This window comes from Corvus hawaiiensis (assembly GCF_020740725.1).
Source record: "Corvus hawaiiensis isolate bCorHaw1 chromosome 34 unlocalized genomic scaffold, bCorHaw1.pri.cur SUPER_34b, whole genome shotgun sequence".
Taxonomy (NCBI): Eukaryota; Metazoa; Chordata; class Aves; order Passeriformes; family Corvidae; genus Corvus; species Corvus hawaiiensis.
The window spans coordinates 9,013-32,748 of NW_025963256.1; the positions used below are offsets into that span (position 1 = coordinate 9,013).

A 23,736-nucleotide genomic window follows, 5' to 3' on the forward strand; every position below is an offset into this window, starting at 1 on the left:
TCTTTCTTTCAATAAATCCATTTTATTCGATCTTTTTCATACACCCCTCTTCTTTGGTTTATTTTCTTAATGGACCCAATTTTATCTCTGTTAATTCTTTTAATAAATCTATTTTATTTATAATTAATTTTAAAATCTATTTCTTTAATAACACCTTTTTTTTAATGGATCCACATTTTTAAGGGTTTTTTTTAAAATAATTCCATTTCATTTGGTTTCTATTTTCAGTAAATCCATTGCTTTGGTTTATATTTTTAATATATCCATGGGTTTGGTTAATTTATTTAATATAACCATGGGTTTGGTTTATAGTTTTTTAGTAAATCCACGGTTTTGGTTTATGTGGTTACTTTATTAATAAATCCACAGTTCTGGTTTATTTATTTCACAAACCAAAAAACCAAACGGTTCTGCTGCATTTCCAATAAATCCATTGACCCGACAGAACTTTCAGCCCCGCAAAAAAAAAAAAAAAAAAAAAGCCAAAAAAAAAAGGTTAAAACAGAGGGAAAAAAAAAAAATTTCATTTCCATGAACCAAACACTGAAAATTTTTTGAGGGGGAGGAGGGGAAAAAAACAGAGGAGAACGAAAAAAAAAACCCAATAAAAATATCAAAAAAGGATAAATTGGGAGGGAAGAAGTGAAGCTCTCAGCGGGGCCAGAGCGAGCGTAGGGACCCCGAGGGGGACCCCAAAATTTCGGGGGGACCCCCAACCCCTCCCCCCATTTCTGTACATGTGGGGGTCCCTCCTTCCAGGCCTATGTACAACCCCTCCCCCAGCGGTCACTCCTTGCGCTTGGCCACCGCCAGCTCCACGCCGGGCACGCGGAAGCCGCCCCGGGCAGCGCCACCGACGCCCTCGGAGGACGAGGATGAGGACAGGCGGGACTTGGGGGACCCCAGTGCCCGCCCCGCGTCCTCATCCCCGGCTGTGACCTCGTAGCACCCCTTGGCCTTGGAGCCGATGCCGCCGAAGGTCCCAAATTTGCTCTTGGGCTGCTTGGCGGCGGCGTCCAGCTCGGCCGAGTGGTCATCGCTGAAGGACGACGAGCGCGGCCGCGGCTTCTTGCTGCGGAACAGCGAGAATTTGCCCTTGGCCGCCGGCGCCTCGGCCTCCAGCTCGCCCTCGGCTGAGCCCAGACTCACCTTGGAGCTCTTCAGGTCGCCCTTGGAGCCTGACACCGACCCTGACGCCTCAGGGGACCCCAGGGTGCCACCGCTCCGCCCTTTCTGCTTGGAGAAGTTGAATTTGGGCATCTTGAGCTTGGATTTCTTCATCCTCGCCTCAGCCTCATCCGGTTCCGGCTCGGCCACGTCGGCCCCAGGGAAGTCGACGTCTACCCCGACCTCCCGGCCCTTGGCCTCAGGCTCAGAGAAGACGAATTTCGGCATCCGCAGCTTGGGGAAGGATACTTTGACCTGGCTGCCCTCGGGGCCGGCCCCAGTGCCCACCTTGGGGCCGGAGGCGTGGAACATTCCAGCGCCAGCGCTGACCGACGGCGGCGTCACCTCGGCCACACCTTTGACCTTTGGCCCTTTCATGCTGACGTTCAATCCTGAGCCAGACACTTCCGGAGCCTCCAGGTGGACGCTCACCCCTCCATGAGGGGCTTCCACACTGACCTTTGACCCTTTGATGTCACCAGCCACATCCAGGTTTGGTCCTTTCAGCCTCAGATCAACGTCCGGCAAGGGGACGCCGGGAGACGCTGGTGTTGGGAATTTCGGCCCTTTCAGTTCCACCTCGGGGCCTTCCAGCTCCAAACCGGAGCCCTTCAGCCCCCCCTTCACTTGGGGACCTTCCAGAGTGACCCCTGCGTCCCCTCCCTCCATGCTGGGGCTGGAGATGCCGAACTGGGGGAGCTTCAGGGACGGGAGTTTGATGGTGCCCCCCAGAATTTCAAAGCCAGAGTCGTCTGCCGATGCTTTGGGGGATTTGACGCCGATGTCTCCTTTCAACTTTGGTCCTTTCAGGTTGACATCCAAATCCAGGCCGGAGACATCCAGCGAGGGCCCCTTGAGGTCCAGGGAGGCCCCCGGGGACTGGACGGAGCAGGGGACGCCCCCCTTGACCTCCAGCGTCGGGGACTTGGCCTTGGGCAGCTTCACCTTCCCCCCCAAGCCGCCGAGGTCGAGGCCGGGCACGTCCAGGGTGACACCAGGCCCTTCCACAGAGCCCGAAACGTCCAAGTCTCCCTTTAATTTTGGTCCTTTCAGGTTCCCCTCAAACTCAGGTCTGGAGATTTGGGGCCCTGTGAGCTTCACATCCACATCCGAGTCCACATCCGGCATTTCCAGCCCCAAACCCATTTTCCCCCCCTTGGGCCATCCCAGTTTCCCCTCGGGACCTTCCAGTTGTGCTCCGGCAACACTGACTTCACCTTTTACTTTTGGTCCTTTCACGCCCAAGTCGACATCCGGCACCGCGACCGAGGGAACGGCGACATCGATCCCAGGGCCTTTCAGGTCCCCCCTGATTTTCACATCCCCAGCGCCCACCTGGACCCCAGGGAGTTTGAATTTTGGGCTTTTCAGGTTCACATCGGGACCTTCAACGTCCATGTTGAGACTCGGGCCCTTGAGGTCGCCCTTGACCGCCGGCACCGACACCTCCAGATCCCCCTCGACTTTCGGGACCCCCACTGAGGCCTCCCCTCGGAACTTGTGCGATTTGAGGTCGAATTCGACATCTGGGAAGGAGATTTTCCCAAACATGGGTTTCTTGCCTTTGGGCGACTTCACGGCGGCATCACCTTTGACGGTGACGTCGGGGCCGGCAATGCTGAGTTCTGTGTCCAGCTCTGCCCCCGCCGCGTTCACATCGAATGCCCCCTTCTTCCCCTTCACTTTGGGGCCGCTCATGTGGATTTTGGGCATCTTGAACTTGCTCTTCTTCCCCTTCCCAGACAGATTGACCTCAGGTGACTCCACATTCAGCTCTGCCTCCGGTAAATCCACCTCCGCCTTTGGGCTTTTCATCCCAAACCCAAACTTGGACTTTTTAAACTTGGGAGCTTTGATGTTGGCCTCTGGGCCCTCGATGCTCAGGTCGGGACCTTCAACGTCAACTTCAGGGCCTTTGACCCCGAATTCTGGTCCTTTGAGGTTGACCTCAGGCCCTTTTAGGTGACCTTCCACCTTTGGGGTTGAAATGTCAAAGCCGCCCTTGGTTTTGTGGCCTTTCAAGTTCAGGTCTATCTCAGGCATGGAGATTTTGGGGACGTTCATATGCATTTCGGGCATTTTCAGTTTAGGACCTTTCACTTTGCCCTCCAGACCCTCAACGTTGACCTCCGGGAGGCTGAGGTCAACCTTGGGGCCAGACAGATCCACCTCGGCCTTTGGCAACTTCACATCCGCGTCAGGACCTTCCCCTTTAAAGCCAAATTTGGGCATTTTCATTTTGGGTAGCTTCACTTTCCCCCCCAGACCATCGACGTCGACCGCTGGGCCCTCGATGTCGACTTTGGGGCCTTTGATATCGACCTCGGGGCCCTTCAGACCCCCCTCGAGCTTGGGCCCATGCAGGTCAGAGTCGCCTTTCACCTTCAGGCCCTTCAGGTTCAGGTCGATGTCGGGCATGGAGATCTGGGGGGTCTTGACCTGAATTTCGGGCATCTTGACCTTGGGCCCTTCCAGGGTCACATCTGGTGCCTGAATGTCCACCTTGGGGCCTTTGATATCAACATCTGGGCACTGCAGGTTCCCCTCCAGCTTAGGGACAGAGACATCGATGTCCCCTTTGACCTTGGGGCCCTTCAGGTTGAAGTCAACATCGGGCATGGAGATCTTGGGGGCCTTGATGTGCATCTCGGGCATCTTGAACTTGGGGCCTTTGATCTTCCCCTCTGGACCTCCCAGCTCCACATCAGGAAGATCAACATCGACTTTGGGGCCTTTGATGTCAATTTCAGGGCCCTTCAGGTCACCTTCCATTTTCGGGACAGAAACATCGACATCACCTTCGACCTTGGGGCCCTTCAGGTTGAAGTCGACATCGGGCATGGAGATCTTGGGGGCCTTGATGTGCATCTCGGGCATGGAAAATTTGGGACCTTTGACTTTCCCGTCCACGCTCAGGTCAGGAGCCTCCACATCCATGCTGGGGCCCGAAATGTCGACGTCACCCCTGGGGAGGGTCACATCAACGTCCATCCCTTCCCCTTTGAATCCAGGCATGGAAAATTTGGGCATCTTGAACTTGGGGAGTTTGAATTTGCCCTCAGGGCTGTCGATGCTGATGTCGGGGGCAGTGACATTGACCTCAGGGCCTTTCAGTTCTCCTTCAACGCTTGGCAGAGACATGTCCACATCACCTTTGATTTTGGGGCCTTTCAGGTTCAGATCGAGGTCTGGCATGGAGATTTTGGGGGCCTTGATGTGCATCTCAGGCATCTTGAACTTGGGGCCTTTCAGTTTTCCTTCAGGACCCTCAACGTCCACTTCCGGACCTTCAATGTCCACCTTGGGGCCGGACACATCCAGGTTTCCTGTTGGCAGGTTCACGTCCACCTCAGGACCTTCTCCCTTCAGCCCTGGCATCCCAAATTTGGGCATCTTGAATTTTGGTAGTTTGAATTTCCCTTCGGGGCCGTGAATGTCGACATCGGGTGCCTCGATGTCCACTTTGGGGCCTTTGATGTCCAGCTCAGGACCCTTAAGGTCACCCTCAAACTTGGGAGCTGAGATGTCCACGTCGCCCTTGACCTTGGGGCCCTTCAGGTTGAAGTCAACGTCCGGCATGGAGATTTTGGGGGCCTTGATGTGCATCTCGGGCATCTTGAACTTGGGGCCTTTGATCTTCCCCTCAGGACCTCCCAGCTCTACATCAGGGAGATCAACATCGACTTTGGGGCCTTTGATGTCAATTTCAGGACCCTTCAGGTCACCTTCCAGCTTAGGGACAGAAACATCAACGTCACCTTTGATCTTGGGACCTTTCAGGTTCAGGTCAATGTCGGGCATGGAGATCTTGGGTGTCTTAAAATGCATCTCGGGCATCTTGAACTTGGGGCCCTTCACCTTCCCCTCTGGCAGCTCCACGTCCACTTCCGGACCTTCAATGTCCACCTTGGGGCCAGACACATCCAGGTTTCCTGTTGGGAGGTTCACATCCACCTCAGGACCTTCTGCCTTGACCCCGGGCATCCCGAACTTGGGCATCTTGAATTTGGGCATCTTGAATTTTCCCTCAGGGCCATGAATGTTGACATCGGGTGCCTCGATGTCCACTTTGGGGCCTTTGATGTCGATTTCGGGGCCCTGCAGGTCACCTTCCAGTTTAGGGACAGAGACATCAATGTCACCCTTGACCTTGGGGCCCTTCAAGTTGAAGTCGACATCAGGCATGGAGATCTTGGGGGCCTTGATGTGCATCTCGGGCATCTTGAACTTGGGGCCTTTGATCTTCCCCTCTGGACCTCCCAGCTCCACATCAGAGAGATCAACATCGACTTTGGGGCCTTTGATGTCAATTTCGGGGCCCTGCAGGTCACCCTCGAGCTTTGGAAGGGACACATCCACGTCCCCCTTCACTTTGGGGCCTTTCAGGTTGAAGTCGATGTCCGGCATGGAGATCTTGGGGGCCTTGATGTGCATCTCGGGCATCTTGAACTTAGGGCCTTTGATCTTCCCCTCAGGTCCCTCCAATTCCACATCAGGAAGGTCAACATCGACTTTGGGGCCTTTGATGTCGATGTCAGGGCCCTTCAGGTCCCCTTCCAGCTTTGGAACAGAGACATCAATGTCCCCCTTCACCTTGGGGCCTTTCAGGTTCAGATCAATGTCAGGCATGGAGATCTTGGGGGCCTTGATGTGCATCTCAGGCATCTTGAACTTGGGGCCTTTAACCTTCCCTTCTGGGCCCTCGATTTGAACATCTGGGGCAGAAACATTGAACTCAGGGCCTTTCACATCCACCTTTGGCCCTTTCAGGTCACCTCCCATGCTCGGCAGTGACACGTCCATGTCCCCCTTCACTTTGGGGCCTTTCAGGTTCAGATCAAAGTCCGGCATTGAGATTTTGGGAGCCTTGATGTTCATCTCGGGCATCTTAAATTTGGGGCCTTTGATCTTCCCCTCAGGTGCTTCCAGATCAACATCAGGAAGATCAACATCGACTTTGGGGCCTTTGATGTCAATTTCAGGGCCCTTCAGGTCACCTTCCAGCTTGGGAACGGAAACATCAACGTCCCCCTTCACCTTGGGGCCCTTCAGGTTCAGATCAAAGTCCGGCATTGAGATTTTGGGGGCCTTGATGTGCATCTCAGGCATCTTGAACTTGGGGCCTTTGATCTTCCCCTCTGGACCTCCCAGCTCCACATCAGGAAGATCAACATCGACTTTGGGGCCTTTGATGTCAATTTCAGGACCCTTCAGGTCACCTTCCAGCTTGGGAACGGAAACATCAACGTCCCCCTTCACTTTGGGGCCTTTCAGGTTCAGGTCAAAGTCCGGCATGGAGATTTTGGGGGCCTTGATGTGCATCTCAGGCATCTTGAACTTGGGGCCTTTGATCTTCCCCTCAGGTGCTTCCAGATCAACATCAGGAAGATCAACATCGACTTTGGGGCCTTTGATGTCAATTTCAGGGCCCTTCAGGTCACCTTCCAGCTTGGGAACGGAAACATCAACGTCCCCCTTCACCTTGGGGCCCTTCAGGTTCAGATCAAAGTCCGGCATTGAGATTTTGGGGGCCTTGATGTGCATCTCAGGCATCTTGAACTTGGGGCCTTTGATCTTCCCCTCTGGACCTCCCAGCTCCACATCAGGAAGATCAACATCGACTTTGGGGCCTTTGATGTCAATTTCAGGGCCTTTCAGGTCACCTTCCAGCTTAGGGACAGAAACATCAACGTCACCTTTGATCTTGGGACCTTTCAGGTTCAGGTCAATGTCGGGCATGGAGATCTTGGGTGTCTTAAAATGCATCTCGGGCATCTTGAACTTGGGGCCCTTCACCTTCCCCTCTGGCAGCTCCACGTCCACTTCCGGACCTTCAATGTCCACCTTGGGGCCGGACACATCCAGGTTTCCTGTTGGGAGGTTCACATCCACCTCAGGACCTTCTGCCTTGACCCCGGGCATCCCGAACTTGGGCATCTTGAACTTGGGCATCTTGAATTTTCCCTCAGGGCCGTGAATGTCCACATCGGGTGCCTCGATGTCCACTTTGGGGCCTTTGATGTCGATTTCGGGGCCCTGCAGGTCACCTTCCAGCTTTGGAGCAGAAACATTGATGTCACCCTTGACCTTGGGGCCCTTCAAGTGGAAGTCGACATCGGGCATGGAGATCTTGGGGGCCTTGATGTGCATCTCGGGCATCTTGAACTTGGGGCCTTTGATCTTCCCCTCAGGCCCTTCAATGTCCAGCTCTGGGCCTTCAACGTCCACTTTGGGGCCTTTGACACTGATGTCTGGCATATTTACGTCCCCTTCGATTTTCGGTGTGGATAGATCAATGTCCACCCCGCCTTTCACCTTGGGGCCTTTCAGGTTCAGGTCCAGGTCTGGCATGGAGATGTTGGGAGCTTTGATGTTCATCTCAGGCATTTTAAATTTGGGGCCTTTTATTTTCCCTTTCGGACCTTCAATATCGAGGTCGGGAACTTCTACGTCCAATTTGGGTCCTTTCAGGTCCACCTGGGGCAGGGACACATCCACATCCCCCTTCACTTTGGGGCCTTTCAGGTTGAGGTCAATGTCAGGCATGGAGATCTTGGGGGCTTTGATGTTCATCTCGGGCATCTTGAACTTGGGGCCTTTGATCTTCCCCTCTGGCCCCTCAATGTCCACATCTGGGCCTTCAATGTCCACTTCGGGACCAGACACATCCAGTTCTCCTGTTGGCAGGTTCACGTCCACCTCTGGCCCCTCCCCTTTAAACCCAGGAACACCAAATTTGGGCATTTTGAACTTGGGCATCTTGATTTTACCCTCTGGGCCATGAACATCCACATCGGGGGTCTCAAGGTTGACCTTGGGGCCTTTGATGTCCACCTCGGGACTCTTCATCTCCCCTTCCAATTTGGGGACAGACAGGTCAAACTCCCCTTTCATTTTGTGCCCCTTCAGGTTCAACTCCACGTCCGGCATCGAGACTTTGGGTGAAGAAATATTGAGAAAAGGCATTTTGAATTTGGAACCTTTGGATTTCGCCTGGACATCCAAATCTGGAGCCTGAACCTCGACTTTCGGGCCAGACAGCTCCACCTCAGGTTTTTTGAGCTTCACGTCCACCTCAGGGCTTTGAACTTTTGGGCCAGAAAAGCCAAACTTGGGAAGTTTAAACCTGGATTTTTTACCTTTTCCTTCGAGGTCAGCCTTCGGCCCCTCCAGCTCGAGCTCTGGCCCTTTGATGTCAACTTTTGGGCCTTTCAGCTCGCCCTCGACCTTGGGAAGAGAAGCATCGAGGTCACCTTTCAATTTGGGGCCTTTCAGGTTCAGGTCGATGTCGGGCATGGAGATTTTGGGGACGTTGAACTGCAGCTCCGGCTTCTTGAACTTGGGGCCCTTCAGTTTCCCTTCTGGGCCTTCAATGTCCAGGTCAGGGATAGAAACGTCAACCTTTGGAGCCGAAATGTTGACATCGGCCTCAGGGAGGTTCACGTCTACCTCGGGACCTTCCACTTTTGGACCGGAAAATCCAAATTTGGGCATCTTGAATTTTGGCATTTTAATTTTCCCTTCTGGGCCGTGAATGTCGACATCGGGTGCCTCAATGTCCACTTTGGGGCCTTTGATGTCCAGCTCAGGACCCTTAACATCACCTTCCAGCTTAGGGACAGAGACATCGATGTCCCCTTTGACCTTGGGGCCCTTCAGGTTGAAGTCAACGTCCGGCATGGAGATCTTGGGGGCCTTGATGTGCATCTCGGGCATCTTGAACTTGGGGCCTTTGATCTTCCCCTCTGGACCTCCCAGCTCCACATCAGGAAGATCAACATCGACTTTGGGGCCTTTGATGTCAATTTCAGGGCCCTTCAGGTCACCTTCCAGCTTGGGAACGGAAACATCAACGTCCCCCTTCACTTTGGGGCCTTTCAGGTTGAAGTCGACATCGGGCATGGAGATCTTGGGGGCCTTGATGTGCATCTCGGGCATCTTGAACTTCGGGCCTTTGATCTTCCCCTCTGGCAGCTCCACGTCCACTTCCGGACCTTCAATGTCCACCTTGGGGCCGGACACATCCAGGTTTCCTGTTGGCAGGTTCACGGCCACGTCTGGTGCCTCCACTTTGGAGCCGGGGACCCCAAATTTGGGCATCTTGAATTTGGGAAATTTTATTTTCCCTTCTGGGCCATGAATATCGACATCAGGTGCTTCAATATCCACTTTGGGGCCTTTGATGTCCAGCTCAGGGGCCTTCAGGTCACCTTCCAGTTTTGGAACTGACACGTCCACATCACCCTTGACCTTGGGGCCCTTCAGGTTGAAGTCAACATCGGGCATGGAGAACTTGGGGGCCTTGATGTGCATCTCAGGCATCTTGAACTTGGGGCCTTTGATCTTCCCCTCAGGCCCTTCCAGTTCAACATCAGGAAGATCAACATTGACTTTGGGGCCCTGGATGTTGATGTCTGGGGCTTTCAAATCTCCCTCGAGCTTTGGAACAGAGACATCGATGTCCCCCTTCACTTTGGGGCCCTTCAGGTTGAAGTCAACATCGGGCATGGAGATCTTGGGTGTCTTAAAATGCATCTCGGGCATCTTGAACTTGGGGCCTTTGACCTTCCCCTCTGGCAGCTCCACGTCCACTTCCGGACCTTCAATGTCCACCTTGGGGCCAGACACATCCAGGTTTCCTGTTGGGAGGTTCACGTCCACCTCGGGACCTTCTGCCTTGACCCCGGGCATCCCGAACTTGGGCATCTTGAATTTGGGGAACTTTATTTTCCCTTCTGGGCCATGAATGTTGACGTCAGGTGCCTCAATGTCCACTTTGGGGCCTTTGATGTCAATTTCAGGGGCCTTCAGGTCCCCTTCCAGTTTAGGGACAGAGACATCAATGTCCCCTTTGACCTTGGGGCCCTTCAGGTTGAAGTCAACATCGGGCATGGAGATCTTGGGGGCCTTGATGTTCATCTCGGGCATCTTGAACTTGGGGCCTTTGATCTTCCCCTCTGGACCTGCCAGATCAACATCAGGAAGGTCAACATCAACTTTGGGACCTTTGATGTCAATTTCGGGGCCCTTCAGGTCACCTTCCACTTTGGGAAGGGAAACATCAACGTCCCCCTTGATTTTGGGGCCTTTCAGGTTCAGGTCGATGTCAGGCATGGAGATCTTGGGTGTCTTAAAATGCATCTCGGGCATCTTGAACTTGGGGCCTTTCACCTTCCCCTCGGGGCCCTCAATGTCCACACTCGGCATCTCAACGTCCACCTTGGGGCCGGACACATCCAGGTTTCCTGTTGGGAGGTTCACGTCCACCTCAGGACCTTCTCCCTTCAGCCCTGGCATCCCAAATTTGGGCATCTTGAATTTGGGCATCTTGAATTTTCCCTCAGGGCCATGAATGTCGACATCAGGTGCCTCAATGTCCACTTTGGGGCCTTTGATGTCCAGCTCAGGACCCTTAACATCACCTTCCAGTTTAGGGACAGAGACATCGATGTCCCCTTTGACCTTGGGGCCCTTCAGGTTGAAGTCAACGTCCGGCATGGAGATCTTGGGGGCCTTGATGTGCATCTCAGGCATCTTGAACTTGGGGCCTTTGATCTTCCCCTCAGGCCCTTCCAGCTCGATGTCAGGGAGATCAACATCGACTTTGGGGCCTTTGATGTCGATGTCTGGTGCTTTCAAATCTCCCTCGAGCTTTGGAACAGAGACATCGATGTCACCCTTCACTTTGGGGCCTTTCAGGTTCAGGTCGATGTCAGGCATGGAGATCTTGGGTGTCTTAAAATGCATCTCGGGCATCTTGAACTTGGGGCCCTTCAGTTTCCCCTCTGGACACTCCAGCTCAACATCAGGAAGGCTGACATCAACTTTGGGGCCTTTGACGTCAATTTCAGGACCTTTCAGGTCCCCTTCCAGCTTGGGGACTGAGACATCAATGTCCCCCTTCACCTTGGGGCCTTTCAGGTTCAGATCGAAGTCGGGCATGGAGATCTTGGGGGCCTTAATGTGCATCTCGGGCATTTTGAACTTGGGGCCTTTGATCTTCCCTTCTGGACATTCCAGCTCCACATCTGGAGCCTCAGTGTCCACTTTTGGACCTTTCAGGTCACCTTCCAGCTTGGGCAGGGACACATCAATGTCGCCCTTGACCTTGGGGCCTTTCAGGTTCAGATCAAAGTCTGGCATTGAGATTTTGGGGGCCTTGAAGTGCATCTCGGGCATCTTGAACTTGGGGCCCTTCACCTTCCCCTCTGGGAGATCAATGTCCACGGCAGGAGCTTCGATGTCCAGTTTGGGACCAGAAGCTTCGATGTCCACATCTGGGCCCTTCAAATCGCCTTCCAGTTTGGGGCCAGAGATGTCCACGTCCCCCTTCAGTTTTGGGCCTTTCAGGTTCAAATCAATGTCAGGCATGGAGATTTTGGGGGTTTTGAAGTGCATTTCGGGCATCTTGAACTTGGGGCCTTTCAGCTTCGCTTCCGGACACTCCAGGTCGACGTCAGGGAGGTTGACATTGACTTTGGGGCCTTTGATGTCAACGTCTGGGCCCTTCAAATCTCCCTCGATTTTCGGGATGGACATGTCCACGTCCCCTTTCACTTTGGGGCCCTTCAGGTTCAGATCAAAGTCCGGCATTGAGATCTTGGGGGCTTTGAAGTGCATCTCGGGCATCTTGAACTTGGGGCCCTTCACCTTCCCCTCGGGGCCCTCCAGTTCGATGTCAGGGACATCCACGTCCACTTTGGGTCCTTTCAACTCCAGATCTGGCACTTTCACGTCACCTTCAATTTTTGGGGCAGACACATCCACTTCTCCCTTCAGTTTGGGACCTTTCAGGTTCAGGTCGACATCAGGCAAAGAAAATTTCGGTGCCTTGATGTTCATCTCGGGCATCTTGATCTTGGGTCCTTTCCACTTCCCCTCGGGACCTTCAACGTCCACATCAGGAACATCCACATCCAACTTCGGACCTTTAATATTCACATCCGGACCTTTCAGGTCACCCTCCAATCTGGGGACAGAGACATCAAGACCCCCCTTGACCTTCGGGCCTTTCAGGTTGAGGTCAATGTCCGGCATGGAGATCTTGGGGGCTTTGATGTTCATCTCGGGCATCTTGAACTTGGGGCCTTTGATCTTCCCCTCGGGGCCCTCAATGTCCACACTCGGCATCTCAACGTCCACCTTGGGGCCGGACAAATCCAAGTCCCCTTTCGGAAGGTTCACGTCCACCTCAGGACCTTCTCCCTTTAGCCCCGGCATCCCAAATTTGGGCATTTTGAACTTTGGCATCTTGAACTTTCCCTCTGGACCGTGAATGTCGACATCGGGTGCCTCAATGTCCACTTTGGGGCCTTTGATGTCAATTTCAGGGCCCTTCAGGTCACCTTCCAGCTTAGGGACAGAAACATCAACGTCACCTTTGATCTTGGGACCTTTCAGGTTCAGGTCAATGTCGGGCATGGAGATCTTGGGTGTCTTAAAATGCATCTCGGGCATCTTGAACTTGGGGCCCTTCACCTTCCCCTCTGGCAGCTCCACATCCACTTCCGGACCTTCAATGTCCACCTTGGGGCCGGACACATCCAGGTTTCCTGTTGGGAGGTTCACGTCCACCTCAGGACCTTCTGCCTTGACCCCAGGCATCCCGAACTTGGGCATCTTGAATTTGGGCATCTTGAATTTTCCTTCGGGGCCGTGAATGTCGACATCGGGTGCCTCGATGTCCACTTTGGGGCCTTTGATGTCGATTTCGGGGCCCTGCAGGTCACCTTCCAGCTTTGGAGCAGAAACATTGATGTCACCCTTGACCTTGGGGCCCTTCAAGTTGAAGTCGACATCGGGCATGGAGATCTTGGGGGCCTTGATGTGCATCTCAGGCATCTTGAACTTGGGGCCTTTGATCTTCCCCTCTGGACCTCCCAGCTCCACATCAGGAAGATCAACATCGACTTTGGGGCCTTTGATGTCAATTTCAGGGCCCTTCAGGTCACCTTCCAGCTTGGGAACGGAAACATCAACGTCCCCCTTCACTTTGGGGCCTTTCAGGTTGAAGTCGACATCGGGCATGGAGATCTTGGGGGCCTTGACGTGCATCTCGGGCATCTTGAACTTGGGGCCTTTGACCTTCCCCTCTGGCAGCTCCACGTCCACTTCCGGACCTTCAATGTCCACCTTGGGGCCAGACACATCCAGGTTTCCTGTTGGGAGGTTCACGTCCACCTCGGGACCTTCTGCCTTGACCCCGGGCATCCCAAATTTGGGCATTTTGAATTTGGGCATCTTGAATTTTCCTTCGGGGCCGTGAATGTCGACATCGGGTGCCTCAATGTCCACTTTGGGGCCTTTGATGTCCAGTTCAGGACCTTTCAGGTCACCCTCAAGCTTAGGGACAGAGACATCGACATCTCCCTTCACTTTGGGGCCTTTTAGGTTCAGATCAAAGTCTGGCATTGAGATTTTGGGGGCCTTGATGTGCATCTCAGGCATCTTAAACTTGGGGCCTTTGATCTTCCCCTCAGGTGCTTCCAGATCAACATCAGGAAGATCAACATCGACTTTGGGGCCTTTGATGTCAATTTCAGGGCCCTTCAGGTCACCTTCCAGCTTGGGAACGGAAACATCAACGTCCCCCTTCACTTTGGGGCCTTTCAGGTTGAAGTCGACATCGGGCATGGAGATCTTGGGGGCCTTGATGTGCATCTCGGGCATCTTGAACTTGGGGCCTTTGACCTTCCCCTCTGGCAGCTCCACGTCCACTTCCGGACCTTCAATGTCCACCTTGGGGCCGGACACATCCAGGTTTCCTGTTGGGAGGTTCACGTCCACCTCGGGACCTTCTGCCTTGACCCCGGGCATCCCGAACTTGGGCATTTTGAATTTGGGCATCTTGAATTTTCCTTCGGGGCCGTGAATGTCGACATCGGGTGCCTCAATGTCCACTTTGGGGCCTTTGATGTCCACTTCAGGACCCTTCAGGTCACCTTCAAGCTTTGGAAGGGACACATCCACGTCGCCCTTGACCTTGGAGCCCTTCAGGTTGATGTCCACGTCCGGCATGGAGATCTTCTGTGTCTTGATGTGCATCTCAGGCATCTTGAACTTGGGGCCTTTGACCTTCCCCTCAGGATACTCCAAATCCACGCTGGGCACCTCAATGTCCACTTTTGGCCCTTTAATGTCCATTTCTGGAGCTTTCAAGTCCCCTTCCGGCTTGGGGACTGCCACGTCCACCTCTCCCTTCAGTTTGGGTCCCTTCAGGTTCAAGTCCACATCTGGCATGGAGATTTTGGGGGATTTGATGTTCAGCTTCGGCATCCGGAATTTGGGACCTTTCCATTTCCCTTCCACTCCTCCAACGTCCACTTCTGGACCTTCAATGTCCACCTCTGGCCCAGAGAGGTCCACCTCTCCTTTCGGCAGGGTAACATCCACCTCGGGCCCTTCCAGCTTGGGGCTGGACACGTTGAAATGAGGCAATTTCATTTTTGGCATTTTCAGTTTGGCCTCTGGACACTCCAGGTGGACATCTGGGACCTCCACGTCCACCTTCGGCCCCTTGATGTTGATGCCGGCATCACCTTCAACCTTCGGGAGGGACACGTCCACCTCTCCCTTCACCTTGTGTCCCTTCAGGTTCAAATCCACGTCCGGCATCAAGATTTTGGGTGATTTAATGTTAAGTTTCGGCATCTTGAATTTGGGGCCTTTTATCTTCCCTTCTGGACATTCCAAGTCCACCTCAGGCACGTCAACATCCAACCTGGGACCTTCCACATCCACCTTGGGCCCTTCCACATCAATTTTGGGACCTTCCACATCGATCTTGGGACCTTTCACATCAATTTTGGCACTTTCCACATCCACTTTGGGGCCTTTCACATCGATTTTGGGGCCCTTCAGCCCAGAAATTCCAGCGTCCCCCTTCAGTTTTGGGGTCTTCAATCCCAAATCCACATCTGGCATGGAGAGTTTTGGGGTCTGAACGTTGAGTTCAGGCATTTTAAACTTGAGACCTTTCCCTTTGACCTCCGGCCCTTCCACGTCCACACTCGGGACATCGATGTCCACCTTGGGGCCGGAAATGTCCATCTCCCCCTTTGGGAGCGTCACCTCGAGGTCGGGGCTCTTTCCCTTCACCTCAAATTTGGGCATTTTCAGCTTGGGGAACTTTAATTTCCCCTCGGGCCCTTGGATGTCCAAATCTGGTGCTTCAACCTCAACTTTGGGGCCTTTGATGTCCAGTCCAGGGGTTTTCAGCTCCCCTTCCAGTTTTGGGGTGGAAATGTCAAGGTCTGCCTTGACTTTGGGCCCTTTGAGGTTCAGGTCGATGTCGGGCATGGAGATTTGGGGGGTCTTGATGCTCATCTCAGGCATCTTCACTGCAGGGCCCTTGATGTCCACGCTGGGGACGTCGAAGGTGACGCTGGGACCCGAAATGTCCACTTTGCCCTTGGGAAGGGCCACCTCGAGGTCGGGGCTCTCTCCCTTCACCCCAAATTTGGGCATTTTCAGCTTGGGGAACTTCAGTTTGCCCTCGGGCCCTTGGACATCCAAATCTGGTGCTTCAACCTCGACTTTGGGGCCTTTGATATCCAGTTCAGGGCCCTTCAAACTGGGCACGGACACGTCCAAGTCGCCGCTGGCCTTGGCACCATTGAGGGTCAGGTCAACATCAGGAGCGGAGATTTGGGGGGCCTTGAGGTGCATTTCAGGCCCCTGGATGTCCAAACTTGGTGCCTCAATGTCCACCTTGGGGCCGGACACCTCCATGCCGCCTTTCGGGAGGTTCACGTCCACCTCTGGACCTTCTGCTTTGACCCCGGGCATCCCAAATTTGGGCATCTTGAATTTGGGCATCTTGAATTTTCCCTCGGGGTTGTGAATGTCCACTTCAGGTGCTTCAATGTCCACTTTGGGGCCTTTGATGTCCACGCTTGGAGTGCTGACGTCCACCTTGGGGCCGGAAACATCCACTGCCCCTTTGGGAAGGGTCACATCAACACTGGGGGTCTCTCCCTTCACCCCAAATTTGGGCATTTTTAGCTTGGGGAATTTCAGTTTCCCCTCGGGCCCCTGGATCTCCATTTCTGGGCTCCCAACCTCAACTTTGGGGCCTTTGATGTCCAGTCCGGGGGCTTTCAGTTCTCCTTCCAGTTTTGGGGTGGAAATGTCCAGATTTCCCTTCACTCCGGGCCCTTTGAGGTTCAGGTCGACATCAGGCACAGAGATTTGGGGGGTTTTGATGCTCATCTCGGGCATCTTCACCGTGGGGCCGTTGATGTCAACTCCAGGCACCTCCACCCCAATCTGGGGCCCTTTAAGGTCCAATTGAGGCCCCCTCAATTCACCCCCCACAGTCGGCACGGATACGTCCACTCCTCCCTTCAACCCCTTCACGTCAACATCCATCTCCACTCCCTTCAGGCCACCCCCTGGACTGGCCACTTGCACCTCAGGACCCTTCACGTCCACCTGGAGCCCCTTGGGGCCGAGTCCTTTGAGGTCGCCTTCCACCCTGGGGCCCCTCAAGTTCAGGTTCACGTCTGACAGCGAAATTTGGGGCGTTTCCACCTTCTTGAACATGGGACCTTTCCATTCTCCTTCCAGGGCCACCTCGGGGACCACCACGCCCTTGGGGACCTCCACGGTGGCGTCGGCGACGGTGAATTTGGGGAAGGTCATGTGCGGGATTTTGATTTTCCCCTTGGCGCCGTCAGGGGCCGGGACCTCCACGCCAGGGACATCCAGCGGAGGGGAGGGGACCTTGGTGGCACCTTTGACCGCCACATCCACCTGCGGCACGGGGGCTTTGACAGACGGGGACGAAACCTCCGCTCCGGGCGAGCAAGTGACGTCCATCCCAGGGGTCAGAACTTCACCGCCAGCCTGGAACCCAAATTTGGGGATTTTCAATGTCGGGATCTTGATTTTCCCCACATCCACGGGCGGCGAGGAGCCGGCGACCTCTCCCTGTGGACACGGAGCCCCGCCAGACACGTGGGGCCCTGTGGCGTAGAATCCCGTGTCCAGCTCTCCCATCTGTCCGTTGGCCTCGATCCTGGGCGACCCCGGGAAGGCGCCAGAGCCCTTCCAGCCCGGGATGGATTTTCCAGTTTCTCCAGCAGGAATTTGGCTCTGGGGCAGTGCCGGCTCTGTTGGGGTCTGCAGGTGAAGCCCCCCAGTCCCACTCGGGCTTTTCCTGGCGTCGGCACCAGACGTCAGCCCGAGCTCTGGTGTCGGGATCCGGACGTTGAAATCGGGGCCACCACCGAGGACGTCGAGGTCGCCGTCATGCCGGGTGACGTCCACGGTGTAGGCGGTGACCTTGCGGGTGACCGTGATGGTCCGGCTCTGCATCCCCCCAGCCTCGGTGTCCGGCCCCTCCTCGGACCTCAGCCGGGGCTTGATTTTGGTGGTGTAGATGCGCTGGTACTCCTCGTCATCGCCGCTCTGGGGATGGGAGATGTCCGCCATGAGCACCGGGAGGCTGCTTCCTCCCCATCCCCATCCCCATCCCCATCCTCCTCATGCTCATCCTTCCCCCTCATCCCCATCCTCCTCCTCATCCTCCTCTTCCTCCCCCTGTCACCGCCACTCACCAGCATGACCTCGGGGCTGCCGGGCACGAAGGTCTCGTGTCTGCAGGGCTGTCCGGGCAGGGGTGACCGGTCCCCGCGGCGCTGCAGCCGCAGTCCCACCGTGTGGTGGCCCATGGTCTGCAGCAGCTGCGCCACCTCCCCCGACTGCAGGTTGTCGAAGTAGACGGTGGCGCTGACGATCTGATCCCCTGCGGGGACAGGGACAGGGGACGGCCAGGTCAGGGATTTCGGGGGGGACACCAGGACACCCTGTCCCCATCGCGTGTGACCATGGGGGTCATCGTCCACAAGGAGGGAGGAGGAAACACCCAAAGTGCCACCAGGATGGATGAAAATGCTCCAAAACTCTTGTTTTTCCCCCCAAAACCCTCAGGGAAGAGCACCTGGGGGGTCACTGCCCATGGGGACAGAGGCAGAAGCTCCTGAGGCGCCACCAAGATGTCCTGAAGGTCCCCAAAACTCCAGTTTTAACCCTAAAACCCTCAGGTTTGGGTGGGACTTGAACCATGGGGTGGCCACCCACGGGGGTGGAAGAATAAATGCCCCAAGCGCCACCAGGATGTCCCAGGTGTCCCCAAAGCCCCCGACTGTCCCCACCTTCCTTGACCACGCCCATGCGGGCGGCCGGAGAGTTCTGCTGGACGCGCCGGACGAAGACGCCGTCATCGGTCTGGTCGATGGTGATGCCGTGGGAGCCGCTGCCCTGCCAGTTGGGCAGGAGGATCTCCCGCGTCTCCTCCTCCCGCTCCATCTGCACCAGGACACGGTCAGCGGAGCAGGGCAGGGGCTGGACACAGGGTCAGGGGACAGACACAGCGGCTGGGGATGGTCACAGGACTGGACACGGGGTCAGGGGGTGGACACGGGGGCTGGACACGGGGGCTGGAGGTGGACAGTGGGTCAGAGGGTGGGCATGGGGGCTGGGGGTCAAGAAGAGGGGGTGGATGCAGGGTTTGGGGTCAGGGCAGGACTGGACGCTGGGTTTGGGGTCAGGGGAGGGGGTGGACACAGGGTCTGGGGTCCGAAGAGGGGCCGGACACGGGGGTCAAGGGGAGGGGCTGGACAATGAGTCTGGGGTCAAGGGGAGGGGTGGATGCTGGGTCTGGGGGCAGGGGAGTGGTCAGACACAGGGTTTGGGGTCATGGGTGTGGCCAGACACGGGGTCTGGGGTCCGGAGAGGGGTCAGGAGGAGCCGGACCGGCCCCACTGACCTCTGTGGGGTCCCAGTCCCGGCCGGATCAGCCCCAGGAATCCTCGGCCCTCGCTCGGGAACCTCGCGGCGACTCCGGCGTCACCTCCCCGGCCTGGAGGGGACAGCGGGGGACACCGTGGGACACCGGGGACACCCACGGGACATCGGGGGGACACCGGGGACATGTGGGAATTCCAGAGCAGGGGGGATCGGGAAGGGTGGGGCAGCGTGGGGATGTCACCTGTCCCTTGTCACCTGCGCCACCTGAACCCCGCCTCGATCAGTTCCTGGTGTTTTGAGGGGATTTCACTGTTTTTAGGGAATTCTGGGTTTGTTTTTTTTTTTGTCCTTTCCCTGCCCCAAAACCACCCCAAAAACTGGGAGGGGACCCCTGGGAGGACAGCACGGAGGGTCCTGGTGACCTCAGGGGTGGCCGCGAGCCACCAGCGTGTCCCTGCTGCAGAGAAGGTGACAGTGGCGGGGGTGGGGGGGTGACAGCGCCGGGATTGTCACACCCCGGGGACGAGCCGGGACCTCCCGACCGTCCCCAGCGGGGCGGTGGCACCGGGGGGGCTCCGGATGGGGGGGGCGCTGCCCGGTGCCACCTTGGGGTGTCCCCCCCCGCCCCGGGGGTGTCCCCAAGGGGGACAATTCGGGCTCGGAAGCCTCTGGAAGGCTCCGCGCGGTGGCGGCCAAACTGGTTGGTGACTCAGAGCGGGGCGGGGGGAACCGGGGGGGGGACAAGGGGGGGGACCGGGGGTGACTCAGAGCGGCCCCGAGCGCTGGGAGCGGCCCGGCCCAAAAATGAGCCAAAACCCGCCTTTTCCACCATTTTTCCACTATTTTCCCTCTTCTCCCGCGGCTCGGGGGGGTGACACGAGGGCCCACCCCACCTTGGCGAAACAGGGGCCACCTTCGCGTGTCCCCGCGGCAATGCCATCCCCCCCCCCGCCACAACGTCCGCGCTATTTTTGGGGTGAAAACCACGTGCGGCCCCTTCCCGGTATTTTTAGTGTCCCTCCCCCCGCCCCCGAAAAGCCGCAGAGGGATGAGATGTCACCCGTGCCACCCACAGCCGTGTCACCCTGGCCGGTGTCACCCCGGTGTGTCCCCGCGCCACTCCCGCACCCCAAAAAGCCACGGCCACCAACCCGGGGGGCTGTGTGGGGACACTGGGGGGACACGGGGACAGTGGGGTGATGTTTGGGGACACGGGGACACTGATGAGACCCCCACCCTTGGATGCTGTTTTGGGGTCCCCCCAGAGTCCCCCCCCGGGTGTTTGTGCCGAGCGCGGCGGCTTCGGGGCCACAAAGCGACAATTTGCTGAGGCCACCACATGTCCCTTAATCACCCGAAAACCGCCCCGCGCCAGCCTCGTGTCCGGTCACCGAGGGGGTGTCACCCCACGGGGCCGCCCCCGGGACACCCCCGGTGCCACCACCACAGAGTCACCCCCAGCACCTCCCTCCCCCTCCCCTCCGGTCACCGAGGACCCCACGATGTCACCCCCGCAGTGTCGTCCCCCCCCCGTGGTGCCACCTCCAGGGTGTCACCCCCAGGACCCTCCTCATCCTCCTCTCTGCTCCCCGAGGGACCGCCTGGTGTCACCCCCGCAGTGGCACTGTCACAGCGCCACCTCCCAGGGACCCCCAGGGCCCCCCTCATCCTCCCTCGTGCTCCCCGAGGGACCCCCTGGTGTCACCTCCTGGTGACGGCGACGGTGACGCAGGGCCCGGGATCCTCCCAGGAAACCCCGCCAAATCCCGGAAAACCATCCCCAAAAACCGGGGGGAAAACGGGAAAATGGGGGGGGGGGGGAAGTAGAGAAAAAAAAAAACAACGGGAAAAAATGGGAAGAAATGGGGGGAAATGGGAGAAAAAATAGAGGAAAAAACGGGGGGAAATGGGAAAAAACGGGAGGAAAATCGGAGAAAAAACAGAGGAAAAAACAGGGAAAAGTGAGAAAAAATGGGAGAAAAAGCCCCAGGATGAGGAGGACGAGGAGGAGGAGGAGCGGGCGGGGCCCGCGGCCGGTACCGGTCGGACCGGCTGGAGCGAGAGTCCCGCGGGCGGCGGGGACCGCGGGGATCCGGGAGGGTCCCGGACCGGTTCCACCGGGTCCTGCCCGGACGCCGCCCGCGGCCACACGCGGTGGCGCCGGGACACTCCGGCGGTGTCCCCAAACCCCGCCCCGGCCCCCTCCCCAAAACCCCCCCCGGGAACCCCCAAAAGCGCCGCGTGCGCCCGAAAATGTTCAGAGAGGGGCGCGCGCAGGAATCGCCCCCCAATAAAATTCGGGGGTCCCCAGGAGGCTCGGGGGTGGCCTCGCCCCCCAAAATGGGGTGGGGGTGTCCCCAAGGGGGGGGACAGAGGGGGAAGTGGCGCCCGGGTGCGGCCGCGCCCCAAAACCGCAGCGGGCGCGCGGGGGGGCGGGGGGGAACCCGCGCCTCCTCCCCCCCTCGCCCCCCCCCCAAAATCCCTCCTTCCCCACCGACTCCTCGGGTTTTGGAGTTTTGGGGGATCAAGCGAACCCCAAAATTAACGCCCCCCCAAAAGCGCCGAGCTCTCCCCACCCCCGCGCTGATGAGCGTTAATTAACGAACCCTCATTAACCGAGCGCCCACGCGCGGCCGCGCCTTCGCGGGATCCCGGGGATCCCCCCCACCCCAAAAACGGCACCGGGACCCCCCCTCCGGGGGTCCCCGCGGCCCGGGCGGGGCGGGAGCGGCGGGAGGGGCCCGAAGGGGGGGGAGGGGGGGGGATCGCCGCGGCCCCGCCCCCAACGGGGACTCCCCGGGCGCGGCCGGAGGGGGGGGAAGGGGGGGGCCACGCCCTGAGCGCGGCCGGGACCTCCCGGGACCCCCGGGGCACGCGCGGGACCCCCCGGGGCTGTCCCGTGCAGCTCGGGAGACCCCCGGGACGCTCCCCCCGGGATCCCAGAGCCCCCCCCCCCGGGCGATCACGGGACACGCGTGGGCCCCCCCACCCCCCCGATTCTGTCCCGTGGAGTTCGCGGCGCTCACGGAGCCCCCCCGGGACACCCCCGGCAGCACCGGAGCCCCCCGAGACAAACGAACCTCGCCAAGCCCCCGGCGGCACCGGAGCCCCCCGAGACGGTCACGGGACTCCCCCCTGCACCCCCACGGCAGTCCCGGGACCGCCGGAATCCCCCGGGACCCCCTGGAACACCCCCGGGACCACCGGGACCCACTCTCGGCTCTCCCGGAGCCCCCCAAGCCCCTCCCGGGACCACCAGGACGCCCCCCCGCCCTCCCGGGGCTCCCGGAGCCCCCCGGGACGCCCTCGGACACTTTCCGAACCCCCCCGAGAACTCCCGGGACAGACCCGGGACCACCAGAACTCCCCCAAAACACCCCCGGGACAGTCCCGGGGACCCCCCCTCGCCCCTCCCGGGGGGTCCCGGTTCGGTTCCCGGTCCCGTCCCGGTTCTGTCCCGGTCCCGTCCCGGCCCGGCCGGTACCTGCGCGCAGTGGGCTCAGCTGCCGGGCCGGGCCATGCCCGGTGCCGGTTCCTGGCGGCGGTGCCGGTGCCGGCGGTCCCGGAGCGGCCCCGGCGGGTCCGTGCGGAGTGGCCGCGCCCGGGCGGGTCCCGGCTCTTGTAGGGCGGCGGAGCCTCCCCCGCCCCGCGGGGAGGGCCCGGCCCGGCCCGGCCCCGGGACAGGGAGCGGCCCGGGACAGCCCCGGGAGGGAGCGGCCCCGCAGCGGCCCCGCAGCGGCAGCGGGAGCGGCCCCGCCACGCCCGGAGCGGAGCACGGCCCGGGGACGGTTCCGAGCCGGGGCGGTTCTGATCCCGGTTCGGGGGCGGTTCTGATCCCGATCCAGCCCCGGTTTCGCTCCCGGTCCGGTTCGGACCCCGATCCCGGTCCGGGGACGGTTCTGATCCCGATCCAGCCCCGGTTTCGCTCCCAGTCCGGTTCGGACCCCGATCCCGGTCCTGTTTCTGGTCTTGATCCCGGGCTGGTTCTGTTACCGATCCGGTCGCGGGTCTGATCCCTGTCCGGTTCCGGTTCCGAGCCTGGATCCACTCTGGAGACGGTTCTGATCCCGATCCCAGGCCGATTCTGATCGCGCTCCGGTCTCGGTTCCGATCCCTATCCGGTTCTGATCTCGATCCGCTCCCGGTCCAATTTCAGTCCTGGTCCCGATCCAATTTCACTCCCGGTCCGGACCCAATCCAATCCCGATTCAGTTCCGGTCCTGATGCGATCCCGCTCCCGGTCCAATTCCGGTCCCAGTCCCGCTCCCGAGCCCATCCCTATCCCAGTCCCGGTCCCGGTTCCAATCCCGGTTCCGGTCCGGGCTCCACTGGACAGTCCCGGAACGGGACCCCCCCTCTCCCCCGAACCCCCCCAGATCCAGAGAAGCCCCTCCCCCCCACCTGCCCCCCCAGGTGAGTCCCAAGCCCCGCCCCCCCAGGTAACCCCAACCCCTCCCAATAGGCCCCGCCCCCCCGGGTGAACCCCCAACCCCCCTGGAGGTAAATCCCAAATTCCTGGGGGGAGACCCCCCCCCAGACCCCTTTGAGGACCCCCCAAAACTCCCCCCAAAAAACCAAAAAACCCCAAATTGACCCCAGACCCCCCCAAAATCCCAGACCCCCCAAAAAACCCCTGGACCCCCCATGGAGGGGGATCTACAACCCCTCTCCAAGAACCCCAGACCCCCCCAAAAGCCCGCCAGTCTCCCCCAGCGCCCCCCCAGTATCCCCAGTTCCCAACCCAGTGGGGCACTGGGGACACTGGGGGGGCACTGGGGACATTGGGGGGGGGTCGGGCCCCTCAGGCGCTGATGGATC

The 23,736-nt window shown here is 58.4% G+C and overlaps 1 protein-coding gene across 1 annotated transcript; it reads right to left on the bottom strand.

The window, feature by feature from the left end:
- Positions 1–533: 533 nt before the first annotated feature.
- LOC125320728 (neuroblast differentiation-associated protein AHNAK-like) lies at positions 534–22,497 on the bottom strand. Its single transcript, XM_048293132.1, has 8 exons — positions 22,403–22,497; positions 18,938–19,030; positions 18,324–18,477; positions 17,727–17,914; positions 14,992–17,577; positions 10,528–14,907; positions 4,711–10,344; positions 534–4,677 (listed from the first exon to the last, which is right to left on the bottom strand). Exons 3-8 carry the CDS (start codon positions 18,475–18,477, stop codon positions 787–789), a joined length of 16,833 nt encoding a protein of 5,610 aa, XP_048149089.1. The 5' UTR covers positions 18,938–19,030; positions 22,403–22,497; the 3' UTR covers positions 534–786.
- Between the last annotated feature and the right edge of the window lie 1,239 nt (positions 22,498–23,736).